Below are 16,248 nucleotides of genomic sequence, written 5' to 3'. Positions count from 1 at the left end.
ACCACACCAGGGAGCCAGCCGAGTCTGATGCAAAAGCAGAGAGTCTTTATTCGAACTAGTTCGGCTCCCCAACCACACTCACCGACACAACGGCAAGCCAAGTGGCAGAGAGAGGGCTAGCCCAGTGGGAAGGAGTTTTATAGGGGGGTAGAGTAAGGGGAGGAGAGGTGACCATGGGCCCTGCCGATTGGCCAGGCACAAGTCGGGTCCCGCCACACAGGATGTGGTCATATCCATGGAGCGCACCTCCCTTGACCGTCACTGGCTAGTTTGAAGAAATCCTGGGCATGGCTAACAGAGGTCTGGGCTTCCAGTCCCGCCACACAGGATGTGGTCATATCCATGGAGCGCACCTCCCTTGACCGTCACTGGCTAGTTCAAAGAAATCCTGGGCGTGGCTAACAGAGGCCTGCGCTTCCGGGAAGAAGCCCTGCCGAGCACATGGCTGCTAGGATAAGATGGAGGGTGTAGCCCTCGCCCTTTCAGTAATCTGCTTTCAAGTCTATCTGATGTGTTCATTTTATTTTCATTTCAGTCTGTTCTGTATTTTTTTATGGTTTCTGTCTAAGTTAAGATGGAGGGCATAGCCCTCGCCCTTTCAGTAATCTGCTGTCAAGTCTATCTGATATGTTCATTTTATTTTCTTCATTTCAGTCTGTTCTGTATTTTTTATGGTTTCTGTCTAAGGGTGAATTCTCATTGAGTTCATCTATTCTCCCCCTAAGTTATTTGACTATCCTTATAATCAGTGTTTTGAACTCTATACCTCGTAGATAGTGTGCCTTAATTTTGTTTTAGTTCTTTTCCTGGATGTTTGTTCTGTTCATTCATTTTGACATTTTTGTTTCCTCATTTTGGCTGCCCCTTTGTTTCTATGTGTTGATAGATCTGCTTGGTCTCCAGACTTGGAAGGGGGCCTTATGTGGTAAGTGTCCTATGGGGCCCAGTGACTCCCTGATCACCTGAGCCAGGTGTTCCAGGGATGTCCTTTATGTGGGTTGTGTGTGCCCTCCTGATAACAATTGAGCCTTAATTGTTGTTGATACATCAGTGGGTAGGATTGACCCTCAGGCTGTCTGGCTTTGAAAACTGGCCGTGACTATAGCAGAGGAGCTGTTGTATGGGAGCTGTCTGCAGGGATCAGGATTCATTTTAGCAGGGCTCTGGTACTTGCTGAGTTTGCCCTTTGGGTGCATTGTTTGTGGCGCTAATTGGGTGGTGCTCTGTGGTCTGAATGTGCCCATCAGGTGTGTTGACTCTGGAGCATCTTGAGAGCAGTGACTCTGGGGCACCTTGAGAGCAGTTATAATGCAGATCTAAGATAGGGTCTGCCTGTGCACAGCACAGGGCCACCTGGTAGGAGCTACAAATTGATCTGAGGTTTGTAGTTGCCTATGCTGTGAGCCAAGACTGGCTGCTTAGAAGTGCAGACTTGGGGCCACTTAGAAGTACTGAACATGCAAAGGCCAGACACTGCATCTTTGGGATTTTTGGACCTTTGAGAGATTTAGCAAAATCCAGAGTGGCCTGAAGTCAGCAGGTTGTGAAGAACAGCTACTGGGAAAGTTTTGGGTTCATGGAAGGGTTGGTTGTAGAAGTCTCATGGAACTACCACACAGGGGAGGGCAATGTTAGCCAAATTGATGGAGACCAGATATGGCACCCACCTGAGCCTGCTTGCTGTGTGTGTGTCTCAACAAAGGAACAGTGGCGGGTGCTAGCACTTCTGCCTGGAACAGAGCTGGCCCTTCATTCCTGGCCCTGAAGCCAAACAATTCCGTTCCTCCCCATATGTCCTTGGTCCTTTTTGAACTTGCTGCACCAGTACTGGAGCTTGGAGCAAGTGAGTTCATCAGGGAGTAAGTCCGTGCATGGGTCCTTTAAGAGGACACCTTTAAGAGGTCTATAGCAGCCCCTGTCTCACCTGAACAGAATCCCTGCCGATTTTCACAGCCACATGTTGTGGAGACTCTTCCTAGCACTGGTGGTCCAGGCTGGGGAGCCTGGTGTGAGCATATGACCCCTCAATCCTCAGTGAGAACCCTGCAGCTGAGATATCCCTGTTGATTCTCAACCACCACACATAGGTGGGAACCAGTCTGTTTTGCTCTCTACTCCTCTTACCAGCCTCAATGTGTCTTCTTCCAGCTAGCCTTCAGGTAAGTGGTTCTCAAAGGTGGTTGTTTTGTAATCTAGTGGTAATTATAGTATGGTCATGGGAGAGGCAAGCACAGCACTTACCTGCTCAGCCATCTTCATCCCCTACACATTGTTGCCAGAACATTTTCCCTTGCTTAAAATCTTTGACTTCATCAATTTCAGGATAAAATCCAAACTTCTTGGTGTGGCAAACAGACCTTTTGTTATCTAGCTTCCCCCTTCTACTCAACGTTTAACATGTCATTCTCTTGCTCATCCATTCTATTCTTGCGTTTCCACAAAAGTGTCATTACAGGCAGTCTCCTTTTATTTGAAATGCATATCTCACCTTCTAGAGGGTTCCCATCCTTTCAAATTCTGGCTCAGACATCACTGCTTCTGGAAAGCATTATTTGATATCTCCAGATTCCTTTGGTTAGATTCAATCTCTTTCTTTATCCTGCTCAAATCTCTACATTCTTACACTGCAACAAGTCACCTATTTGCCTGTTAACCATATTTACATACTGACATAATAATCTGCTTATTCAACTGCTAGCCCCTGAATTCCACCTCATTTTTCCTGATTCATGGCTTCTTGAAGGCTTGTCTTAAAACTCCTACCTGTGCAGTATATAGTTCCTGCCACAAAGCTGGGATTTTTTTTAATTACTAAGTTGTTCGTAAGTACTCCTTTTGTTTTCCTAAAATTGTTTGACACTAAAGAATACCAAATAACATACTATTTATATCATGAAAAGATTGATGTACCTTTCAACATTTTGGCACAGGTGTTAAGATTCATTACCCTTCTTTGACAACTCCTCTGTTGGAATTTATATATTCATACTAGAAGCCCAGTGCACAAATTCATGCACAGGTGGGGTCCCGCGGCATGGCCTGTGAGGATTGGGTTGAAACCAGCAGTCCCACACGGCCAGTTCAACACTGCCTGCCACTCCCACTCATCCCAGCCCTGCTGCGCCTGCCATGGGCTTGTGCCCAGTCAGTCCTGATCAGGAGAGGCTCACGCCGCCACAGTGGCACTTGCCAGCCATGAGCCCTGCGTCTGGTGCCCCTCCCAAGAGGGGTGTGGAGGGGGTCAGGATATAATCGGCCCTCTGAGCAGACTCCGGATCCATCCCACTGGCATTTGCACCAATTGTCGAGAGCCACCTGGCGGCCGCTTTTATGTCATTTCTTCCATGCAGAGCATCTAGGGGGAGGAAGCGGCTGCAGTGCCTGAGGCTGATTTCCAGGAGGCCGGTGGCACGGGTCCCTCGGTGCCTGGCCCATTCTCCAGCGATTGGACCTGCAGGACTACTGAGGGAGTGAGTGACTGCCGCCAGACTGGAGGGCCACTGGGATGAGTCATTCAGCTGTGTGGCACTTCTGCCATGGGAATGCATTGACCACCAGGGGGGCAGCTCCTGTGTTGAGCGTCTGCCCCCTGGTGGTCAGTTCATGTCACAGCAACCAGTTGACAGGTCATTCGGTCACTCAGGCTTTTATATATATAGACATATCCATATATATAAATAGCTTTAAACTTCACTGATTTTTCCATTTAATATATCTAAGATGAAAGCTCACAGTGTATAGCAGGTATACATTCATAATAACTACAGAGAAAAAAATTCTGAGAACAGAATTACAAATTGGATACAAAATCCTCAACTCACAGCAATTACTAGAACAAAGAAAGGCAACAGACTTTATTTCTATTTTTAAATAATATCCATGCACAAAGTTTGACATAAGGTCAGGAAAGGTCAAACCTCAGAAACTGAGAGGTAATTTTCACTTCATTTTTATATTTTATTTGGTCCTTTTTCCCTAAAAATGTACAATTTCTTTTATCACATCTTTTATGTGCTATTAAAATGTTATTTTTAAAAGTATTACCAGTTTACAATTATTGGGGGTTTTCTTTTTTGAGAAATCCAGTACACACACCCCTCCCCTGGCCCAGATGTTACTGACAATAACGTATCTAGTGTACACTGCTGTAGAAATAAAACAATTCTTCTATTTGACAAATGACCAAAGTTAATGTCTCTAGCTGTGAATTCATTTCAGGTTATTTTAAAAAGTGTCTACAGACATGAACACTTTCCTCATTATCACAGTCAAGACATATCCTTGGAATTTAACATCTGATGACTAAATTATAGAAATGTTTTTAAGTATCCATTACATTTATTCCATCACTCTCATGTATTCTGATAAGCTTTGGTTTATGGCTTCCATACATACAAATCTACTTTCTAGGGGTTCTCTTCAATATGAATTTTATAATGATTAGTAAGAGATGACCTGTGGTTGAAAAGTTTTCCACATGTATTACATTCATAAGGTTTCTCTCCAGTATGAATTCTCTGATGGGCGATACGTGATGAGCTTTGTCTAAAAGTCTTCCCACATGTATTACATTTAAAGGGTTTCTCTCCTGTATGAATCCTCCGATGTTGAATAAGAGCTGAACTTTGGCCAAAAGATATCCCACATTCCTCACATCGATAAGGTTTTTCTCCAGTATGAATTCTCTGATGATTGCTAAGGGATGAATTACACCTGAATGTTTTTCCACACTCATTACATTTATAGGGTCTTTCTCCAGTATGCATTCTCTGATGTTGAATGAGAGCTGAACTTTGTCTGAAGGCTTTCCCACACACTTTACATTTACATGGTTTCTCTCCAGTATGAATTCTTTCATGAATAATAAGTGTTGAGTGGGAACTTAAGGCTTTACCACATTCACTACAATTATAAAACTTCTCACCAGTATGAATTATTCGGTGTCTGTTAAGTCGTGAAATAGAAGTGAAGCCTTTTCCACATTCATTACATCTATAGGGCTTTTCTCCAGTGTGAATTCTCTCATGTTGAATAAGAGATGCACTCTGACTAAAGGCTCTCCCACATTCACTACATTTAAAAGGTTTCTCTCCTGTGTGAATTCTCTGATGATAACGAAGGGATGAGCTAGACTTAAATGTGTTACCACATTCATTACATAAATAGGACTTCTTTCTGGAATGAATTCTCTGACACCCAGGAAGGGATGTGTTGCAACTAGATGATTTCCTACCTGGATTATATTTATAGGGGTTTTCTCTAGCATGGATTTTTTGATGTATGAAAAGGCCTGACCTTCGACTGAAAGACTTACCACATTCTTTACATCTATAGGATTTCTCCACAGTATGTGTTCTTAGATGTTTATAGAGGGATGTGCTAAGAGTAAAGGCTTTCCCACATTCTTTACATACATAGGGTTTCTCTCCAGTATGGGTTATTTGATGTTGAATAAGAGCTGAACTTTGGTTAAAGGCTTTTGAACATTCTTTACATTTAAATAATTTCTCTCCACTATGATTTTTCTCATGTTTACGAAGGGATGAAGTGTTAATAAAGGTTTTCTCACATATACTACATTTATAGCGTTTCTCTGCTGTGTTGATTTTGGGTTGATTAATCAAATTTAAATTCTGTTTGAAGCTGATTCCTTGTATTTCACATTTTGGTAGTGTTTCTTCTCTAGGAACCATCTGTTTTCTAATAAGGACTGATTTTGGGCTAAGGTTTTGGCCAAATTCAGTATTTTTATGTCTTCTTTCTACAGTAAGAATATTTTTGTGGGTAAGTGAAAGTATCTGAACACCTTCCTTTTTCTTCCGTTTTTTCTCTAATCTGTCTTCATATGCACAGGTTTTTTCTGATTTGAAGACCCAGGGTCCATTCCTTTTGGATCTTTTCATTATCAACTCCTGAAATAAAGAATCTTGCGTTTGAGTTGATTTTGTGGTTTTATGATTACTCTTGCATCCTGGAGGGGGGGAAAAACAAACTGAAGATGTTTCATATGATACAGCTTTTGGCTACAGAGACAAAATGTATAGAATAAATAAACACTGATTATCTTTAAATAAGGTCTTGGTATCTGCCCCAAAAATAGATTTAAGCAGTATGGAAAAATAATCAATGAGAGCTTAAAGTATTAGGGTAGAAAAAAATAATTTTAAAAAACACATTTAAAAGATGGTGAGTATAGAGTGACTAAGAGAACTGTTGAATGAAGAATGGAGAAAAGAAAAGTATGAATTAGGAAAGGCAATCTGGGATCAGAGTCCAAAGCCTACGATAGATTCCTAAATTATCTTCATGACATTCCTCTTCTTTATGTAATCACTCCTAACCTGGAAAGTCCTTCCTCCATTTCCCTCATGTCAAATTCTTTTGTATCCTTCAGATTCAATTAAAAAATAAACTCTTTCTGAGTCTTTTATTGACTCAATTTCCATAGTCCATTCCCATCAATATAGACCATACCACAGTGTTTTAAAAATGTAATATATATAGATGTTACTTTCCTTTTTCCCCATAAGTGTTCTTTACAATCAGATTAGAATACCCTATTAACCTCTAAGTCTTCCTGGTGGCATCTGAATTACATACAACTTTTTTGTTGATCTTTCTTAATTACGTATATACTCCAAATTTGAAAAATGTCAAATATTTTCAATTATTTATACATCAATTTCACACACAAAACATGATTCAAATACTTGTAGAAGTTGTCTTACAGATCAGTACATTACATGGGTGATGGGAGGCTTTCAGGGCCAGTTCACACAGGAAGGCATTATTGAATTAAGTTACAGAGGAGTCACAAGTAGACCTGAAGCCGAAGTCAAAAGTTAGGAAGGCAGCCTTGCTCATGCATTAAGCATAAGAGACTGCAAGCAAAGTAGAAAAGTCAAAGATCATACACTGCTGTAGAAATAAAACAAAAAGGGGTGATAGGCATAAATATAAAAAGGGGTGTTTGCAGCCGCCATCCCTCTCTAATGCCTGCGCTGTCTCCAGCTCATGGAGCTCCAGCCAAAGGAGAAAGGGGGGCAAGTAAAGAGGTCTTTATACCATGACTCATACAAAGCAGACTGCCCACAAATCAACCAGTGGTGAAGCACCAAGGAAGCAACTGGCTACCAAAGCCGCTCCAAAGAGTGTGCCCTCTACTGGAGGGGTGAAGAAACATCGTTACAGGCCTGGTACCGTGGCACTTCGTGACATTAGCTGTTATCAGAAGTCCACTGAACTGATTCGCAAACTTCCCTTCCAGCGTCTGGTGCGAGATATTGCTCTGTGTTTCCAAAACGCAGCAACTGGTGCTTTGCAGGAGGCTAGTGAGGCCTGTCTGGTTGGCCTTTTTGAAGACACCAACCTGTGTGCTCTCCATGCCAACGTGTAACAATTATACCAGGAGACATCCAGCCAGCACGCCACATACCTGGAGAACATGCTTAAGAATCCACTATGATGGGAAACATTTTTCATTCTATAAAAAAATTCTACTCTTCCTGTTATTGGTAGTTCTGAAAGTTAGATAATTTTTTTTCCGATGGGATCAAAAGGTACCTAAGTATATGATTGGAAGTTGAAAATCGGGGACAGAAATCAGGTATTGGCAATTTTTCCATTTTTATTTGTGTGTGAATTTTTTTAATCTAAATGCAGGGACATACAGCATTAATGCAAGTCAAATGTTTCAGTGAACAAGTTTCAGCAGTTCAACTTTATAACAATAGAAATAAAACTTAAATTTTTCTGGACAATGCCAGCATTTGGATTTTTTTAAAACAAGTAAATTTCTTATTGATGGCAACTAAATGATGTTTGATAAATATATACATTTATATATATATATATGTACATATTTATAAATAATGTGTGCGTGTGTGTGTGTGTGTGTGTATATATATATATATATATATATATACACACACACACACATGCATAAGGTTAAAAAAAGGGCAATATGATAAAGTGGTAAAGAACAAAATTGATTTCAATAAATATTATAATTGGGTAGAACACAATTCACTGAATATTCAATTTTGGCAGGGGAATGGTTGTGCACACAGTTTGGCATTTTCTTCTGGGCTAGAGGTAACCATTTAAAGGGCTCCTTTGCATCTCATTTGAGATTCCTATCTCACATTCACTTTCATATGAATGTGTGTATACTCCCTCTGCTTGGTGAACATAATGTATTCCACTTTCCTCCTTTCTTCTACCAGTATTCCCTTCTCAGATTCCTTCATGGATAACACTTTCTATCCCTCCTTTGAAAACTGGTATTCCTTAGCCTTTGGGATTTTTTTTTTTCACTCTACACAGCCTCCTTGACTAATTTTATATGCACCCATATCTTTACTATTTATTGTAAGGGAACCAGGAGTTTTTTACTTCCTGCCAAACACCTTCCTAGCTCCTTCTCTCCATCTAAGTCTTGAAAAATTAAATGATCAAATCTCAATACATTATTTGGGCAAAAGTATGAAAGGCAAACACAAAAAATGGGTCCTTTCTCCAGTGACTATATGTCATTGGTTCTAGGTCAAGTATATGTGCTGAGAAGAAGATAGTAAGATTCTGCAATTTAGGTTCTAGCTTGTAATAAAGTTAGAGATCCTGCCTTAGGCCTGTACATAAAGACTGCAGTTTTGTGACCAACACCTTTACTAGAACCCTGAGCATTTGGCACAGGTACCTAAATGGTATTTTGTTTCTCATGCTTTACTGTAGTCTCCCATAGTCTCCTAACTAGTCTCCCTGCTTCAAGTCTTGCTCTCTTCCAATTCAGTTTTCACACTGTAGGCAGAGTAATCTTTCTAAAATCTTATCTTACCATGTTACAAACTTCCTTAGATCCTCCAATTTATCTTTAATAATCTATAACAATAAAAGCATAATATGCTAATTAGACCAGATGGCCAAACAGCAGAACGACCGTCTAGACGACCTTCTGGACAAAGCCGGGGCTGCCAGGGACAAGGCCCTTGCATGAATTTTGTGCATCCGCCCTCTAGTTTATATATAAAGTCCTGAGTACTTTATATATATACCATGGTCACCAAGGTATTTCATGTTCTGACCTTTGTCCACCTGTCCTCATCTCCCTCCCCTGGCTTCTCGTCAGGTATATTGAACTATATGTAGTTTCTGGAGCATGCCATGTTTTTTCGTATTTCTTTATCTTTGCATGTGCTGCAAACATCCTTTCCATTAACAAATGGTTATTAACTGCCTACTATGGGCCAGGTAATGTTCTAGGGAATGTGATGACTAAGTTCTGGAGCTTATACTTCGGTATGTGTGTATGAGAGTGCTGGGGGAAGGGGTGGAATGAAATGACAAATAATAATAAATAAAAGCCATATGGATATGTGAAGAAGGGCTTCCCAGGCAAAGGAAACAACAGCAAACAAAAGTGTGGTGACTTCAGAGGAACAGCCAAGAGGCTATGTGCCTAGAATGCAGTGAGCAAGAGGGAAAAAGGTAAATAAGACAAGCGCAACAGATAGGGCAAGTCATATTAAGGCCTCATATGTTACAGTAAGGTCTTTGGAATTTTATTCTCAGCATGATAGAAAGCCACAGGGAAACTGCATGCCCACTCAAGTTGGCTACTATGCAGAGAACAGACTAGTGGGGCACAAGTAGAAGCAGAAAAGAGATAAATCACTTAAAAGGCTACTGCAATTATGTAGGTGAGAAAGGGGTGGACAACAGATGACTGCATCAGGATCAACTATAAAGAAAGTGCTAACAGGAAAGGAAAAAGGTAAATAAGACAAGCGCAACAGATAGGGCAAGTCATATTAAGGCCTCATATGGTACAGTAAGGTCTTTGGAATTTTATTCTCAGCATGATAGAAAGCCACAGGGAAACTGCATGCCCACTCAAATTGGCTACTATGCAGAGAACAGACCAGTGGGGCACAAGTAGAAGCAGAAGAGATAAATCACTTAAAAGGCTACTGCAGTGATATAGGTGAGAAAGGGGTGAACAGATGACTGCATCAGGATCAACTATAAAGAAAGTGCTAACAGGACTGGGCTTGCTGATATGCTGTAGGATGGGTGCTGAGAGGGAGCAAACAATCAACATCACTCCTCCCCTGCGAGAAAGAGAGCCAGCCGAAGGCCTCCTCCCTACTCCCAGAGTGAGGACGCTCCCTACGCACTGCCATGGAGAGAGTTCCATACCAAGTGAAGGGGCAGAATACTGTGTGTGGTACACTATCACTGGAGTGGACAAAGGAAAGAGTATATACAGGACTATTTGTTTATATCTGCATAGAAGAGCTCTTCCAGCTGCTGCTGCTGCTTCAAGTCTGACTATAGTTCCTACGCTTCACTTCCTCCGGCTCACTCACCACTCGGTGGCTCCATGTTGGCTTCTGTCCTCACCACTACCCTTGCTAAGGCAACTGTGATCTCCATGTGGCTAAGACAAGATGCTCTTTTCAACAGCATCTGATAGTGACCACTCCTTTTCCCGGAGACATTCTCTTCCTAAGCGAGTGGAGCCAAACTTTCCTCCACGTCCTTCTCATTGCTCACCAGCCTCAATTTCCTTGGTGGGCTTCTCAGTCTCCTTTGTGACTTACTTTACCTCCTCTTTGATCCTTAGAGTTCCTTAGGGTTTAGTACTAGGTCCCCAAATCTTCTCACTCTGCACTCTTTACACGGGCTCTAATTATACACATACACCGCATGCGTGACTTCTCTACTTTCTACACCCAGTTACACAACAACCTACTCCAAATAGCAACTTAAATGTCTCAAAGACACCTCAAATTCAACATGCCTAAAACCCAATTCATGATTATTCCCTCCAATCTTTATAATCCTTTGGCTCTGTAAATGACACCAGTTCTGAATTAAACCTTTAAGAGGCATCATTAATATCTCTCCCTCAGATCCCTCAGCTAATCGATTATCAAGAACTGTTTATTCTATCATCTAAATATGCCCCCAAAACATCTATTTCTCTCAAGTTCTACTGATAACAATCCTACTACGAGCCTTGATTTCAATGACAACTGACTTTCCTGAGTTCCTCTTATCATACTCCTCCATTTGCCTTCCCTATGGCTTCATTTTTCTCTACCTTACCATGAAATGCTAGAGTTCCTCAAATTTGACTCAGAGGCTCTTTCTTGCTCTTACTATAATGTGAACTCCACCAATTAAGTCAAATTCAGCCACTGTTTCAATTAGCCTACCTTGACCAGGATCTCCCAAATTTACATTGCACACCAAGTCTATATTCAAAGGGGTGGTACTCCAAATCTAAGAGGCTATTTGTCATCTCCACTTGGATAACAAGGTCAACCAAAGACAACCAAGCAGCCCCTCCTCTTCCCTCCTGAACCCCACTGCACGAGCCCTCATCCAGACCCTTGTTACATCTTACCTACAATATACAATGGTCTCCAGAAGCCTCCCATACCCAGTTTTGCCTCACTTTAAACCTATTTGCTGCAATGCTTCCAACGTGACTGTTTTTAATTTCAAATTACTAAGGAATTCGTGGATTATTCTCCATGTGAAAAAAATCAAAAGATTACATATAAATGAAGTCCCCTTTCATCCCCCCCATTCTGGACCCCATTCCAAGCATACTGTTACCAGCTAAGCTGTGCAACTAACTTCTCTGTATATTATACCTTAGACAAACACCCCCATAATCTTCTTTAAACATAAATGGTGACACATGATAACAATGCCCTGAACTGCTTTAGTCCTTACCGTGCCTTGGAGGGCGTCTATCCACGTCAGGTGCTCTTTCTAGCCAGAGCAATGTTTCTAAAATGTCAATGGCCACAGAATTCTTCTGCCTAAAACCCTCTGCACTCACCCATCGAGCAGTTCACATCTCTAAGAACTGTACCAAAGCACTTTATAATGGGGCCCAAATTTCCCAAAATCGTTTTTCATCTCCTTCTTTCCCCACACACATACCCTGAGCCTCAGTCAGAATGAACTACCTGCAAGTCCTTACATACACATTAGCTGAATGGGCACGAGAACGCAGCCCTCCTCTGAAACCACAGGAAAGGATAAGAAAAGAGGTCCTGACAGATCCATTACAAAGTGAATAGCAGGGAAAGGAGAAAGGAGGAAGCTCGTGTCTGGTCCTCAACGTCCCTTCTCCGCCACTCCTGAGGACCAAGGACCCTGGAGAGACGTTCCCAACCATCATCTGCAAGCCCCACCCTCCACTTACTAACCAGACCCTGGCCTGGTGACCCGCGGGCACCTCAGCCCCACTCACCGAGAGGGGCGCCCCAAGGACTCTCTTCCTCCACCTTCCATGGCTCTTCTCCTTGCTGCAACAGGGAGATCACTTTTGGTTTGGAAAATAGGAGCCCTGTTCATAGACCAAAAAAGAAAGAAAGAAAAGACTTGGATTTGTTTTGACACAGAGAGGTAGCTCAGATCCGAGTGGAAACTCAGGGGATGGTACAAAAGCTTCTGATGGTACAGAAGCTCTCTGATGTGAGAGGTATGCTAGGAAAAGGGGACTTGTAGCACATGACTACGTAATAATTAGCTGTACGTTAGGGAGAGAGCATAAACATCAGCCTTGATTAATAGGGTGTTATTGGCTTCCTATAGAGATGAAATATGTTAAATGTATAGACTGAATTAAATTTGTACACAGACACGTATGGAAAGGATTATGTACCAAGTAGCTTGTTTAAAATGAGAAACACAATCTGACTTCCTTTAACGATGGCAGTGGTCAGCAAAGTATGCAAAATCGAGCCCACTGTCTAAGGATGCCCTTGGCTGACAAAATAAAAGCAGAAGGTTACAGAGACCACATGTGGCCCCCAAAGCCTAAAATATTTACTACCTGGCCCTTTACAGAAAGTTTGCTGACCCCTGGAAAAGACAAGTAGGAAAGGCAAGTGATAGGTCCAGAGACTGGACCAAGCCCTCTGCTGAGAGACGTGAATACCAACCATAGAACAATCAGTGCAAGGAAATACTGCCTTAACCAGGGAGAAAGTTCTAGTGTGTAATTACACAGAGGGAAGGGGATGATTATCAATACCCCCCTCCCCCATTCCCATGGCCAACTCCATGCCTATAGGGGATGTGTTCTTAAGATTTACAGATATCCCATAAGGACAATCTCACAGCAAACGCAGCAGACGTTTCTTAGACAACCCATCGCACTTATCCAGGGAAGCAGGTGCTAGATCAGCTCAGTTTCTGAACTGGAAGAGAATTAGGAAAGGCAAGTGGTCGGCCAATGAAGAGGGTCGAGGGACGCTCCCTGCCGAGAGGTGAGCAACCAAACACAGAACAACCATGATGGGAAAACGATGCCTCAAGTGGGAGGGAATTCCTAATGTGTGACTGCCGAGTGTGCCTTCCACAGGCAATCCAGTGTCTATGGAAAGGGGAAAGGTTTTCAGTTTCTATCTGTGGAGATCCGAGGTGTGCAATCCTAAGGCAAATCTCAGCTCAAGTTTCTGATGGCCGGGGCTTTTATTCAGGGAAGCAGGTGCTGCGTTACCCCATTTCTATAGGGAAACGTCTCCACAGGGAAACTTCCTTACCCAGCGAGACCAGGTTACTGTAGTTTTCCAGCATCACATCCTGGTACAGGTGTCTCTGAGGAGGACGCAGCTTTCTCCACTCGTCCCGCGTAAAGAGGACCGCCACGTCCTTGAACGTCACCGACATCTGTAAAGACAAGCCACCCCAGCTCACCCTGATGACCCACGCAGAGTGAGGAAGGAGGCTGTGGGGCGGTAGAGGGGCCACCCGGAAATGCTTAGTCAGAGATTTCCACAACCCACTCCCCAGGTTCCATTAATTTGCCAGAGTGGCTTCCAGAATTCAGAAAAAGCAAGTTACTTACAAGATTACCAGCTTATTATAAAAGGACGTAACTTGGAACTGTCCATGAGGAGATGCACAGGGCAAGCTTTGGAGAACGGGGTGCGGAGCCACCCCACCCTCTGGCTGTGCCACTCTCCTCGACTCTCCACGTGTTCATTCACCAACCAGGAAGCTCTCAGAACCCTGTCCTTTTGGTTTGTACGGAGGCTTCATTACAAAGGCATGATGGATTAAATCATTGGCCATTACATGTACATGACTGATTAACTCATTACACAGGTGGGACTGAGTCAACCTCCAGCCCAAGTCAGGCACGGGTAGAAGGCTGAAAGTGCCAAGCTCTAGTCGGGGTTGGTTTCTCTGGAACTAGCCCCACCTTAGGGCTCTCCTAAAGTCAGCTCATTAATATAAACTCTGGTGTGATTGAAAAGGGCTGGTTATGAATAACAAAACACAGCCATTTCATCTTTATTGCTTTGAAGTTATTGCAGGTAAAAAACGCACATATTACCAATCACTTAGGGAACTGTAAGTGCTTTGGAAGCTATGTGCCGGGAACAGAGACGAAGACCAAACATATATTTCGTTTTATAAATCACAAAATCACAGCTGCTCAGTGCTAGACACGGAATTCCAACGCAGATGGACGTCCAAGGCGCCATTCTCACCTCTCCGCCAAACTCCCTGTCATACCTACCTCATAGGTCAAGAAAGAAATGAGATAATCCATATAATAGAGATGGACAGTAGTGATTGTCACCCAGCATGAATGTACTTAATGCCACTGCATTATACATTCAAAAAGGGTTAAAGTGGTAAAAAGTTAAAATGATAAAATAAATACATATGTACATAAATAAAAATGCATAAAATATTATTCTGAGGTAATGCATACCAAAGGGGTGATGGTGATTATTTCCAGATGTTGGGGTAAGAGTGAGCTTTTTTTTTTTTGTTAATCCTCATCCAAGGATACTTTCCCATTTATCTTTCAGACAGAGTGGAAGAGGGAAGGACAGAGAGAAACGTCGATGTGAGAGAAACACATCCACTGGTTGCCTCCTGCACACATCCCAACCAGGGTGCGGGCCAGGGAGGAGTTTGCAACCAAGGTACACGCTCCTGACCGGAATCGAACCCGGGACCCTTTGGTCCGCAGGCTCTATCCACTGAGCCAAACTGGCTGGGGCAGGGTAAGAGTGATTTTAACATCTTCATATATGCATTTTTTTATTCTCTGAATTTTTAACATGAGAGTGCAACACATGTATAAGATAACTTATTCGCATATGGGGGAATACAAAACAATCTTGCCCTAAAACGATTTTAAAACCCAACTGGTAGAGAAGAAAATGATGAAATGATGTGAACAATGAAAGAAAAAGTGTAGCCGTACAGGACTGTATGCCATCTCCTAGTTCAATCCTCATCTCAGAGGTGAGGAACCCAAAGTCCAGGGCAGTCAAGGCCCCAGGTCACATAATGTGTTAGTGACAGAGGCAAGACAATCATGGAAGTTTCCTTTTAATCCAGTGCTTAGTCTGTTCTCCCTCTGGTCATAAACGTCCCGTCAGTGAGATTTCCACAGAGGTCCATGCAGTACTGCCGTGTGGGCAGCAGGCAAGGTTGGGGAGAATGCCATATGGGATGCACTCACACGCAGGATGAAGATGATTCTGGCCAAGAGACCAACTTGGCTCTTTTGGAATGAAAGGGCAAAACCTTGGGGAAAAAGCAGCCCACATATGCAATGGGAGGCTCTAGCCACAGCCTCAGATCAGCCACCACCAAACTGCGTGGGTCCAAAACAGAGCATCACGGTGCAGAAGAGCCTGGGGACACAGGGCGGGTTCTGTGCTGTGTTCTGAAGATCACCAGCAACGGCTGGACGGTAACAAGTGTGAACTTACAGGCCACACCCACTTGGGTTTGAATCCAGGTTATTGATTTCTCTGAGCCCCTGTTGCCTCACATGTAAAATGAGGAAAATATGCCCAGCCTGTGTTGCTCAGTGGTTGAGCACTGGCCCATGAATCAGGAGGTCACACTGTGATATCTGATCAGGGCACATGCCTGAGTTGTGGGCTCAATCCCCAGTAGGGGGATGTGTAGGAGGCAGCCAATCAATGATTCTCTCTCATCACTGAGGTTTCTCTCTCTCTCTCTCCCCCTCTCCCTTCCTCTCTGAAATAAATATAAATATTTTTTTAAAACATAATAATAAAATAGGGATAATAACTGCTACACTGTTATGAGAATGAAAACAAAGGTAAAGCCTTCAGGGCATTCCCAGCAACATTGCCTGTTATTATTAGATGAAGGTGAATAAAGAAAGGACAAGTATTTATGGGTCCTATGAACATTATGTAACACTAGAGGCCAGTGCACAAATCC

General features: G+C 42.7%; 2 protein-coding genes across 2 annotated transcripts; one reads left to right on the top strand and one right to left on the bottom strand.

Moving 5' to 3' along the window:
* Positions 1 to 3,933: 3,933 nt before the first annotated feature.
* ZNF354A (zinc finger protein 354A) lies at positions 3,934 to 13,724 on the bottom strand. Its single transcript, XM_015565967.1, has 3 exons — positions 13,569 to 13,724; positions 12,272 to 12,367; positions 3,934 to 5,971 (listed from the first exon to the last, which is right to left on the bottom strand). Exons 1-3 carry the CDS (start codon positions 13,693 to 13,695, stop codon positions 4,407 to 4,409), a joined length of 1,788 nt encoding a protein of 595 aa, XP_015421453.1. The 5' UTR covers positions 13,696 to 13,724; the 3' UTR covers positions 3,934 to 4,406.
* LOC107183602 (histone H3.3-like) lies at positions 5,986 to 7,584 on the top strand. Its single transcript, XM_015565968.1, has one exon. It carries the CDS (start codon positions 7,067 to 7,069, stop codon positions 7,394 to 7,396), a length of 330 nt encoding a protein of 109 aa, XP_015421454.1. The 5' UTR covers positions 5,986 to 7,066; the 3' UTR covers positions 7,397 to 7,584.
* Positions 13,725 to 16,248: the final 2,524 nt, after the last annotated feature.

The sequence above is a fragment of the Myotis davidii genome, unplaced genomic scaffold (assembly GCF_000327345.1).
Source record: "Myotis davidii unplaced genomic scaffold, ASM32734v1 scaffold862, whole genome shotgun sequence".
Classification (NCBI taxonomy): Eukaryota; Metazoa; Chordata; class Mammalia; order Chiroptera; family Vespertilionidae; genus Myotis; species Myotis davidii.
The sequence above is the reverse complement of the archived record's forward strand: the minus strand, read 5'-3'. Positions and strand labels throughout refer to the sequence as shown.

What these genes read in the sequence shown, in the direction of transcription:
- LOC107183602 (XM_015565968.1), top strand. Translation starts at nt 7,067, where the DNA reads ATGACTCATACAAAGCAGACTGCCCACAAATCAACCAGTGGTGAAGCA.
- ZNF354A (XM_015565967.1), bottom strand. Translation starts at nt 13,695, where the DNA reads ATGTCGGTGACGTTCAAGGACGTGGCGGTCCTCTTTACGCGGGACGAG. An exon ending in CAGTAACCTGGTCTCGCTGG is followed by an intron (nt 12,368 to 13,568) that starts GTAAGGAAGTTT and finishes GTCTATGAACAG; the next exon opens with GGCTCCTATTTTCCAAACCA. An exon ending in TCCTTGGGGCGCCCCTCTCG is followed by an intron (nt 5,972 to 12,271) that starts GTGAGTGGGGCT and finishes CCCCCCCTCCAG; the next exon opens with GATGCAAGAGTAATCATAAA.